Below are 11,574 nucleotides of genomic sequence, written 5' to 3'. Positions count from 1 at the left end.
TGAGGAAGCTCCAATATCTATTATACAGGATAATATCCCCGACAGGAAATGAAAAATATTAAAGAAAATATTTGCCACGTGTGGCTATGAACTGTTGTTATACTTAGTTTTAGTGTTTCAGAACAGGGACTGACCTTCAGGTTCAGCTTAAAACCTTGTTCAGTGTTTTCCTGATAACTAAAAAGAATAAATCCATTTCTAATGTTGGCTACATGATGGCTATTTAAAGAAAAGGTGACTGGGAAGAAGCATGGCTTGAATCTACTCTGCATGTTAATATTCTGCTGTTTAGGTGGTTATTAAATAGAGGTAGGAAAACGTGGCCCCCTTGCGGGAAGCATGGCCGTCATGCGTCTGGCTGGCGTGAGGGCTGCGCCAGTCCCAGCTGCCTGGCCTTCTCAGCTGTGTAAGTGAGGCTTTGTTTCCTGCAGGGTAGAAAGGGCTCCTGCGTCTGAAGTCTGTCCACATTTAAAGCCTGAACAATTTCCAAGTGGAAATTCACACAGATATGTCAGCCTGCGAGTGTTTTAACTAATCTTACAGCCACTTGCTGCAGAGCACTTAAGGAGCCCATGGTCAAAAGCCATGTCAAAAGCCTGACAGCATTCTTCTCATAACTCATACAGCTTGTCCGCTGGTTGGTGAACTTCTTTTCCCCCCTGACTCCTTGATGTTAATTCACTTAGAAAAAAAGGACACAATTTTTCAGTCCACAGAACATCTAACCAGAGCAGCCCATTGTCTGCTTGAGACAGTGTCTCAAGGTCCATTCTGGATAATTTACACAAATGTGACCCCGAGAGGACTCAACCTGAAAGTAGAGGCTTCATTAAATGCCTCTTTGGAGAGTTTGAACTTATTTCCATTTTGAAAAGCAAATCCTAGCAGGGTGGATTATCATAAGCTGATACGAAAGCTATTCCTTAGGCCAAATTCAGTAAAACCAAAGATGGGGTCAAGGGGCAAAACTGTATCGCGAGCCCCCTGGGAACGGAGCAGCCACTCCGGCCCCACGGCCCCTGGATGGCGGACAGAGCCAGGCAGCGGTGTCTGCCCAGTGTCCAGCGTGAGGGCTCCCGCCGGATTCGCCCCGTTTACCTGGCATTCTGGGTGTCTGGTTTTGACTACCTGCCACCAATCTTTTTTGACAGTCTTCCCCAGAGATTTTTCTTCAAGGAAGATAAATGGCTTAAACTTAGTGTCCTCACCAGCTTGCCCTGGCGGGCTGTTAATATCAAGGTGGCAAACTCATATGCCATCTGGATCCCGGCGGGAAACAAGCGCCCCGGGCAGTGGGAGGCCTCTGGGGCTGCCCTTCCCCTCGCCTTCCGAGCAGCGAGCTCCCTAATCCAGCACTTTCGCTTAGTGCCAAACTAAGAGAGGCGTACGGAAGAGCAATACGGGGCTGGAGTGGGGGTCTCCTCCTTCGGACGCTGCTAGTTTACATGCTGGCTTTCTTATTCAGAAAGGTGGTATATGCGGGGTGCGGAAGGCGGTGAAACCCTGTTACTCAGGACCTCCCGAGGGAGGGAGTTAGAGAGGAGCCGCTAGCTCCATACATCACTCCCTTCCCCAGGCTGGATGCGCAGAGTGCTGGTCCCTGGAAGGCCGCTGGAAGAGGGCTCCTCTCCGGCCCCTAGACATACCTGGGGAAGGGGCGACACCTGTCCAGGCCGGCCCTCCCGGCGTGGGCGTTCACCCGGTTGCCCCGGACCACCCCTAAAGGGTCGTTGGCCACCAGACTGTTGTCCTCGGCGCTGGGCAGCTCCTGCGAGCAGGAGGCGGGGCCCGGGGTGGCGCGCGGCCGCGGCTTGAGTACGTTCAGGGGGTCGAGCTCCGAGTCGTCCTCGGCGCTGCGCGTGTGCCGCCGCGGGCGCGGGGTGTGGAAGTGAAGCAGCGGGATGTCGTTCCTCCGCGACAGGAACTGGGAGAACGGGGGCGGGTTCGTGCCCGGCAGGAAGGGCCTCTTGGCGCGGCCCAGGCTGACCAAGAAGTGGTGCTGCGGCGAGAGGTAGACGTCGTAGCCGTTCTCCAGGGTCCGGTGTCGGAACCTGCAGTTCTCCGGGTGGAAGGAGTGCTGCAAAGAAGGGCGAGAGCAGAGCGGGCGGTGAGGGCTGGCCGCGGGCCCCTCCCCGGGCCTGGCGCGCTGGCCACTGGCCTGGGGCCCTGGGCGGGCACGCGCTGCGTCCTCTCTAGGGGAAAAGTGGTTTCCAGGTATGCGTTGCCCAACACGGAACGCAGCCCCACAATCTGCGCCTGGAGACCCGGCCCCACACCTGGCTTTCTTGGCATCCCTCATCCCTCTCTCTACCTTTTCCAACCCTCTTCTGGCTGAAGGTTGGCTTGGGTTTGTCTCCTCACCTGGAGAAAGGAGGTGGGATGGCGTTGGTAGGGTACTGACGTGAGAGAGAGGAGCTGGGTTTGAATTCTCGCTGCTAGTTTATTGAGGGCCTCCAAAGGCCTGTGCCTATTGTTTCATTTAAACCTCAAACTCCATGAATTGAGTATTTACAGACTAGGCCTATCTATATGCCTAGATGTGTTCAACAGATATTTATTTAATTATCTATATGTCAGTGTTTGTTCAACAGAGATTTATCTGTTCTAAGCCAGACACTGGTAGTCAAACCAGAAAGTCTCTGCTCTTGAGAAATTTCTAGTGGATATGTCCAGCAGTAAGAGACTCCAGGGTAAGCAGTCCTCTGGAATATGGCCACAGCCTTTTAGTTTGGGAAACTTTTTGCTTACCAGTCTGAATGACCAGCTCTCACTGGGGTAGAGGTAATTAAATACAAATCTGTCACTGGGGAGAACTTCCCAGGCTATGCCATTTCCTGCACTTCATTTTTTCCCCCTCCAAATAAGAAACTTAAGTCTGGTGAAATGAGGGGACTTGCCTAAGGTGACAGCTAGTCACATAATCAAGAAGAAACTAGTGGCTTCTCACCCTTTCTAACGTATTTTACAACGTGAATTTACATGATTTGAGGACCTACAACTACATACCAAGGCCTGTGGTAGATACAAAAATGGGTACCAACAGGCCGCCCAGAGCAAGGGCAGACTCTAGAACCAGACTGCCCAGGCTCACACCTTAGCTGTGTAAATCTGAGCATTAGGCACTTAGACTTGTGAAAACAGGTCACCAAGGTACACTGCCAATGGTACCTTTAAGCTAGAGAAGTCCAGATTGTGTCAAAGAAATTAGATAATTGTTTGCAAATGGTGACCAAGACAAAAAGACACTCACTGATCCAAAAATGTTGCCTCGGAAATCCATACAGAGGTATCTTCTGCTCATCACACCTGTAATCACCACAAAGCCAGCATCCTCTGACCTGATCATTAGGGCACCTATGGGAAAAACAAAAAAAAACTCTTCTGTATCCAATTTCTGCCTGCAAGCACGTCCCTAAAACCCACATTCCTGAAAGCTCCCAGGATTGAGTTAAAGGCTGGTGACGTCACATAACCCTGACCTTCTACTTGTTTAGCCTCATTTCCTCTGACACCGCACACAAGCTCCCGTCAGCTCCTGCTTCGTCCTCCCCTTGCTGGTATAGAGCACTCTGGACTCGGGGCATTCTGTCACCGGTGCTGTACACGTTTCTCTCTCTTACCTGGACTTGCTAATCTCTTTAAATGTTTGTGGTGGTGGATACATTCTTCCAAGTTTCTGCTTTTGTGATTTAAAAATCTATGGTGAGATGTTGTTCATGGATCCAGCTTGTACATAGAGTCTGATACTCTATCATCAAACTGTATAATAATAGTCTGATACGTTATTCAACACGCACTGTGTGTCCAGAACTGTATTAGAGTTGATGTCCCTCCTTCTCTACTTGCTGAAGTCAGGCACTCATCCTGCAAGACCAAGTTCAGACGTCACTATCTGAATGGAGACTTTCCTCGTCTCCTTAATCAGAACTGATTGTTCTTTCTTCTCGTCACCCCCCTCAGCACAGTGCCTCTGCCATACCATGGATTCCACTGATGCTGGTCAAGCTGAGTTTACCCATCTGGTGCCTTCTCCAGAGTGAGCTACTTCAGCACAGAGGGTACATGCATTTTGGATGGCATTTTCTTCCTGGGCTCTTCTTGGGTTCGGTTCTTGGTCCTTTAGTCACTTGGTGGTGCCCCCTCCAGGTGCCGTTCTTTTTTCTTTTTTTTTTTTTCCATGTGTTTAGGCCTTCCAATTGGCTTTTATTTTATTTTATTTTTTGTTGTTAAATCATAGCTGTGTACATTAGTGCAGTCAACGTCCAGGTGCAGTTCTTCACGGTCTTTCAATGTCCCTTCTTAAAAATTAGTCTCCCACAAGGGCCTGAAACCCATTCATATTGTTTACACCTTAAATAATTGATAACAGTCTGAAGCATGCTTTCTTTTTTCTTGCAAGGGCACAATTAGACCATAGGATGGTGTAATATGACTGATAATTGAGCAAGACTTCTGCCTTAAATACTGCTGAATTACCTGACATTTTCTGTTAAAAATCATTTCTTTAGGTCAGCAAAGCCACTTCCCTTTGCTTACTACAGAATTTCCACGTACATCTCATCTGACCTCACAGCCTCCAGGGAGGTAGTCCAGACAGGAATTCTAATTCCTCCTCTGCGAATGCAGCTCAGAGAGTCTGTTAAGGCCTGACCTCTGTGCCTGGCCAGTGATGGGGCCTTGCAGAGTGATTTAAAGCCCAAGGCTCCGCTCTTATATCATGTAGGCTCAGTACAAAGATCTCAAGGACAGCACGTGGGCAGTAATTAGACACTAGCTGAGATTATGTTAGGGACTGAAATTGGAGTGATGTGGGGCAGAGGGACTGAGGGTGAGGGCAAGCCCAGAAAGAAGACACAGGAAGGGGGCCAAAGAGAAAAATTAAATCATCTCAAAGTCTGGCTGCGACTTAACATTGGGGGAAGCTTCTGGAAAGTGGGGTGGAGCATGGGAGATGTTGAAGATGTTTAAATTCCTCCAAAATAGTGTCTGCCTATGTGTCTAAATTATGCGGCTAATTCTGTGGTACATCCTGAGAGAAACAGTAATATGTAAGAAATAGAGTAGAATCTCTGTAAGTTGACCACCCCAGCACTGTAACAAACTGGTCAACATACAGAGGTGGTCCACATAAGGAACGAGGTCTACTATCCTGATAACATGTGGTGTATGTCCATCCTAGGAAAATTAGGTCAACTTAAGGAGGCGGTCAGTGCAGGGAGGTGGCCAAGCATGGCGGTCTTACTGCAGTTTTTACTCTGATGACTTTTCAGTCTAATTGGGAAAAAAGTTACACTTAGTAACTTTTTTTGAATGGTTGTTCTTTAAATAGTTTATATCTTTTAAACTCTCAAGACAACTGTTACATGGTTAATATTATTACTAAGAGAAGTATTCGTAGTTGCAGCATCCCAACTAAAGTGATGAGGAAACTTAGGCAGGATTGAAACTCAGGTTGGTGACATCGCCTTCCTGATACCCTGTGCCTTGCCTGCAGCAGAGATCATTAAGGTCTGAGAAGACAGTATCAGTGCTAACGTACGTGCCGCACCCATGAAGACGAGTCGAAGCAAGCCTAATGGAGTCAGGGAAGAGGCACTGAACTAGGAACCAAGACCCAGGGGCTGTGGATTCTGGCCCCAGTTCTGGCATTTACTAACCTTGTAGCCTTGGGCAACTCCTTGCTGTAGTCGTAGTTTCCTCATCTGTGAATTGAGGATAATTCTTAGGGTGACAGTAAGAATCAAACAGGATAACGGTTGCAAAGTGACTGGAAACGACACCGTGTAGCGTGCTCTTCCCTGCCGTTCATGCTTTTTGACAGTTGTGCTGGCCTGGTGCTATGGCCAGTGTGGGCAGTGTGCATGGGACACGACTCTTGCTCTCCAGGGCTGGTCCCCACAGGAAACAACCCGCAGTGGTTGAACAGTGAGCAGCTGCTATGGAGGGCACACAGGCTCTCGCATCAAACCCACATGCGCCAGTATGAAAGTTTAGAACCTGGAAGAGAGGCAGCTTTCTTCCCTTTGGGTTTTCAGAGGGCATCTTTTTGCGGTCTGCACAGATGTGGCAGGGGGAGAATTTGGTGGAAGGAAGGAACAAATCACTGGCTGCTGCAGCCTCCCACGCTACCTGTTGGAGCAGGGCAGGGAGTAGGCTTAAAGGACTTTGCCGTCTCCTTGCACATGATCTTGCAGGATCACGTCATCTCCTTGTGTGAGATTTGGGGCCAAGATGGCTTGTAGGTCACTGACTAGCTGTGCTCCCACTATCTCAGTTCTTTAACCTTTGTTGTTTTTTTTCCTGTGTAAAATGGGGACAGTAGAATCATTTGCCTCATTTTGTTGTCTTGAGGATATAATGAAATAATGTTCTTACCCACTATAAAGCACTTCCCAAATGAGAGTCATTTTACCAATTACCACTTCAGCTCAACCTCTGCTGTGGCAGCAGAAAATCATCTGCCCTGTTCTGTTCTCATAACAGTGAATGACAAAGGAGATGACGGAAGTGCCTTGAGCTCCTCAAAAGAAAGATAATACTGTGAAGAAGGGTTAGAGCTCAGCTTCAAGTAAAGGAAATTCCAAGGGAGAAAGTGGAAGAAGAGAAACCATCGGGTTTGGGGAAGCGATATCACCCACGGGTGAGCAACATCTCTCTTGCCGTTTCTGCAAGCGAGGGTAAGGGGGCGTTAGAGCGAGGCCTTGTTCAAGGCAGAACAGGTGACACAGACACTGGGGAGGCTCCAGGACAGCAGCGCTGTGTGTCTGAAGGGAGCCTGTGGAATCGTATAAGCAGATGATTTCATCTGGTTAAGTGCAATAACCTGAAGATGGGTTGTGCACGCTACTTGTAATCAAGAATTTACTACAGCTGTACCCTCAATGAATCCCCAATAATAAAAAAAAAGCATGTTAATTTTAAATAAAAAGAAGTTGGATAAGAAAAAATAAAGAATTTACTACAGCAAAATCATCAACCAGAGCATATTTCACTGGAAATGTATAACTAATTAGGAGGGAACTCCCCCCACTCCCATGTTGCTGTCAGTGTAAAGGCATGGCTTCCCATTCATTGACGAGGTGATTACAAGTCCTTCACCAGACTTTTAATTAGTTGTTCTTCCTAGCTACGTGTGCTAATGTTTCCTCTTTCCTTTCGGGTAACTTTCGATCTTAGTGTATAATTTTCCCTTGATCTTTTTTTGGATAAGATATATAACTGATTGAACAGTACAAAAGATCACATAAACTGAGAAAAATAGATCTCCCATCCTCTACCCTGACCCTGAGTTTCCTCCCCACCATGTTAGCATTTATCTTTTCAAAGACACAATGCTTAGCACTCAGTGAATTCCTCTGGGCCTGATGCCAGGTGGGCACTTGGGGGAAAAGGGCTACAATTTGTATGCTGGCCCAGGAGGCTGGACTCCACATACTCCCTGTCCACCATAGCCACCCTGCTCCATGCTACTCTACTTCTTGTTCAGAAGGACTTGTCTTTGGAGAGTGCCTTTCAGCAAATGGAGCCCATGATTCTAGGCAAGATGTGCAAACATCCTCTAGTTGTATGCAGCCCTTTCCATCGGTGGAAATCAAATTATTCACCATAACCTGCGATCCTGCATTTATTATTTATGTATATTATCATTATTAATAATAATATTATTATTATTTGAGACAGAGTATCCCTCTGTTGCCCTGGGTAGAATGCAGTGGCATCATCTTATCCCACAGCAACCTCAGACTCTTGGGTTCAAGTGATCCTCCTGCCTCAGCCTCCCCAGTAGCTGGGACTACAGGTGCCCAAGACCACACCTGTCTAATTTTTCTATTTTTTTTCTTTTGAGACAGAATCTCACTTTGTTGCCCTAAGAAGAGTGCCTTGGCATCATATCTCACAGCAACCTCAAACTCTTGGGCTCAGGTAATCCATTTGCCTCAGCTTCCTGAGTAGTTGGGACTACAAGTGCCTGCCACAATGCCTGGCTATTGTTTTAGAGACATAGTCTCGCTCTTGCTCAGGTTGGTCTCAAATTCCTGAGCTCAAGCTATCCACCTGCCTCATTCTTCCAGAGTGCTTGGATTACAGGCATGAGCCACCACTCCTGGAAAATTTTTCTATTTTGAGTAGAGATGGGGTTTTGCCCTTGTTCAGGCTGGTCTCAAATTCCTGACATCAAGGAATCTTCCTGCCTCAGCCTCGCAGAGTGCTGGGATTACAGGTGTGAGCCACTGTGCCCAGCCTTATACTACATTTTAAATCACATCTAATCTTGCAGTGGAATTAAGAGTGGCCCTCCATGAGAAGTGCTAAATTATATTTCCTAAAAAACCTGATAATGAGCTGGGTGAAAAGAAGAAATGGCGGACTATGAAGTCCTTGAAGAGCTGTGTCTTCCTGTTCAGTCACAGAGCTTGGTATAATGACAGCCACGTTGTAGGTCCTATTAAATATCTATTGAATGAAATGAGCAACACTTTGGTGCACCAAGACTGAGCTCAGATTTTTGCCATCAGAATCAAACTTGACTTTGAAGGTGTTGACTCCTAAATCCTACTCTATTCCCTTAAATTCTGGAACCTGTGATATTTAGAGGTCATTTTTCTCCATCCTTTCATCTTGTAAACCATTGGTTTTGTACGTGCATGTATATCTTGCCAACAGCTTTCAGCACCTTTGATTCCTAGAAGAATGAGTGCCTTGGCCACAGCAAAATAATCGATTCATGCTTAACAACAAGAAAGAACAAATCATAATTCCCCTAAGATGTTATCTTTAGTTAGAGATTGTAATTACTATTTTCATTCCTTTCATTTGAAATATATTGACTCCATTTGCATTTGTCTGTATCTGTAGAGTAATTTTTACGTACTCTTCTAAAATATAAGACCCTGTCTTTTACCATATCCATCCTCCCCGCCCCCCCCTTATCCCTCATATAGGAGCACACCAAGGGGACCTCATTCAAATCAGTGCTAATTGAGTGACATTGTGAATTGTGATCCAACTCTCCACAGACCTAATCTTTAAAAACATGCCGGTTGTCTCACGTTGCCCAAGAGTTCCCAACGAGGTCAACTTGCTACTGATTGGACACCTCTCAGTCAGTGTCAGAGAGAAGAATCATCAAGGGCCACCTCTGAAGCACCCAGTACACCTGTTGGACTGAAGGATGGAGGCATGGTGGTGGGTGGATTGTGCACCAAGTGGTCAGATCCACCCTAACAGCACACCCAGCCAGTGTCTCTAATATGATCTTCCTGAGAATTTTTAGAAGGCTAGGAGCTCAGAGTTGGAAAGAGCTCTTAAGTTCATTCTTAGCAGGATAAAGGAATCTTCTTTACAATCTCCTTGGTTAACCAGTCTAAAAGTTTATGAGCTAGAACCCAGTCCATTGATCTACCTGGCTTCTTTTCCTTTTAGACTCCTTGGCTTCCTTTCTGTATGTTATTTGAATTATTGGACAGGGAAAAGGTAAAGAGGTTCCTACTGTGGGAAGAATGGTTTTAGTTGAGGCAGAAATTATGCATGCTCAGAGAAACCCCTAACGGGGAAGGTGTCACAGATTCTTCCCCTAAGGTATAAGCATACACACATGCACACACACACACACACACACAGAATGAGAGGCTCCTGAGCAGGGAGCTAGGGGGTTGGATTAGCCCTCTGGTCTACCCCAAACCTCCTCAGTCCTCATGAGGATGGGCAATAGGGAAGTCCCCCTTCTTCCCAGCCTGAAGCCCCTACTCACTGTAGATGGTCTGGTGGGGTGCGCCGTCCACATGGCCGTCCTTGTGGATCTGCAGGTGGTAGCTGTTTCTGGCTGAGGCCGTGTACAGGTGGGTCAGGCCACCCCAGCTGGAGCTGAGCAGCGGGGAGGCATTGGGATAGGCTCTGACAATGCTCATGCTGCAAACACTGCACAGGGCGCAGACCCAGAGCCTGAGGCAGGTCCCCAGCATCACGCTGCTCTCTGAGTGGTTGGTGCTGAGACTGAAACCAGACACTCCCTCTGCAGGCCTGGCCTTGCTGGCCTTTCCTTTTTCCTTGCAAGTAGCCGGCCGAAGATCCTAGGCTGGATTCCCTCCTTTTTTAACCCTGGACTTTTAAAGGGTAGCAGTGTGACATTGAACAGGAAGAAGTCCACTGTCCACATCCTCTGTGTTGTAATCAGCCCATTTGAAGAAAGTGCAGACCTCTGAGGCGCACGGAAGGCACGTCGGTTCCAGACACACACACCCCTCAATTTCAAGCCAACGCTCCCAAAAGTGAATGATGTGTGGGCAAAAGTTATCTGTGACCCTGGGTTGTCTGTTGACCTGTCCCACTTCCACCAGGAAATGTGAAGGCAACCACTGGTTTCTAAAATATCCAGCTTCAGTCATGCAGTCCACTAACTCCTAGGCAATTAATCTCCTGTTGTTGAGTCTGCTCATTTTGGTTTTCTTAGTTCTTTAAATTCCTGTGCATTCTCTGTGTGCAGCAGTAGGTGGGTTCCTTGGAGGATACAGAGATATATCACACCATAGGCAGATGGCATCCTGAGGCCTCCCACCCTTCCACCTCATTAAAGATATGGGAGCTGAGAGCAGGGGCTCCAAACCCCAGATAGCATCTTGGGAAGAAAGAAAACAAGGCCTGGAGGTCACTGAAAACGCCGACGTTCAATTTCTCAGTTTCCCTATTTGGACCATCTAGTGAACTAAACTGGTAATAACATTGTCCCCAAGAGTAGGGGACTCAATCAGAGACCTCACGAGTGGCAGACGTCTGCTGGCCGAGCCTCAGGGATCAGCACATAATACAGCGTGTCCCCAGAGTTAGCGTCTGCATACAGGTGCTCGGCTCTGGGACTGGCTGCCTGCAGGGAGGTGCTACTCACAGATGTGCCCTCTGCAAAGCTAAAGCCTAAAGGGGAGCGAGCTACCGGGGCACAGACCAGGAAAACACACAATTCCCCTTTACTGAGGACCTACCACGTGCAGGCATCACACTAGACATCATGGCTGATATAGGAGAAACCCAGTGTGAGTCTTGCCTCAAGGACCTCAGATGGAATGGAAGAGGCAGACAAAAAGTAATTAGAACACAAAGCGTGTACAATCTTACAGGTACAGGCAAAAAGAGAGGACGTTCATTACCCTACAACTGCACAGTTTTATTTTAATGGCTTATGAAGCATTTTCTTATCTATTAACTCACTTGAACCTCATTGTAACTGTGGGATGGGCACAGCCGCCATTATCAACATTTTTATACTATACTTGGGCTTCATATGTCCACAGTCACAAGGCAGGTAAGTGGCAGAGCTAGGGTAAGGCTTCTGATTCCCTAGGCTACTTCTCAAAAGAATCACAGTGACAGCTAACACTTACAGAAAGCTTACTCTCCCACCCCCTGTTCTAAGTGCTTTCCTTGTAGTAACTCATTTACTCTTCAGGATAATCCTTGGAAGAGGTGTTGTTATTTCTGTTGTATGAACCAGAACACTGGTGCACACAGTTTAAGTAACCTGCCTAAGGTAGACAGCTAATATGTGGAAGAAGTTGGATTTGAATCCAGATCTGACTCCAG

The 11,574-nt window shown here is 47.2% G+C and overlaps 1 protein-coding gene and 1 long non-coding RNA gene across 2 annotated transcripts; one reads left to right on the top strand and one right to left on the bottom strand.

Moving 5' to 3' along the window:
* Positions 1–525: 525 nt before the first annotated feature.
* On the bottom strand, positions 526–10,987 carry FGF23 (fibroblast growth factor 23). The gene is made up of 4 exons (XM_053557680.1): positions 10,977–10,987; positions 9,752–10,497; positions 3,251–3,354; positions 526–2,077 (listed from the first exon to the last, which is right to left on the bottom strand). The coding sequence occupies exons 2-4, from the start codon at positions 9,960–9,962 to the stop codon at positions 1,637–1,639; spliced, it is 756 nt and encodes a 251-aa protein (XP_053413655.1). The 5' UTR covers positions 9,963–10,497; positions 10,977–10,987; the 3' UTR covers positions 526–1,636.
* On the top strand, positions 5,659–9,393 carry LOC128562592 (uncharacterized). Its single transcript, XR_008373468.1, has 3 exons — positions 5,659–6,640; positions 7,851–7,923; positions 8,943–9,393. It is a non-coding gene; the product is annotated as an uncharacterized LOC128562592 (long non-coding RNA).
* Positions 10,988–11,574: the final 587 nt, after the last annotated feature.

This window comes from Nycticebus coucang, chromosome 12, assembly GCF_027406575.1.
Source record: "Nycticebus coucang isolate mNycCou1 chromosome 12, mNycCou1.pri, whole genome shotgun sequence".
Classification (NCBI taxonomy): Eukaryota; Metazoa; Chordata; class Mammalia; order Primates; family Lorisidae; genus Nycticebus; species Nycticebus coucang.
Note: the sequence above shows the minus strand (reverse complement) of the source record. Positions and strands in the feature narration are given on the sequence as shown.

Bases quoted from the DNA above. Each gene is read 5' to 3' on its own strand.
- FGF23 (XM_053557680.1), bottom strand. From the start codon at position 9,962: ATGCTGGGGACCTGCCTCAGGCTCTGGGTCTGCGCCCTGTGCAGTGTT. The intron at 3,355-9,751 runs GTGAGTAGGGGC...TTTTTCCCATAG, and splicing joins ACCCCACCAGACCATCTACA to GTGCCCTAATGATCAGGTCA. The intron at 2,078-3,250 runs GTGAGTGTCTTT...CCTTCTTTGCAG, and splicing joins GAGGCAACATTTTTGGATCA to CACTCCTTCCACCCGGAGAA.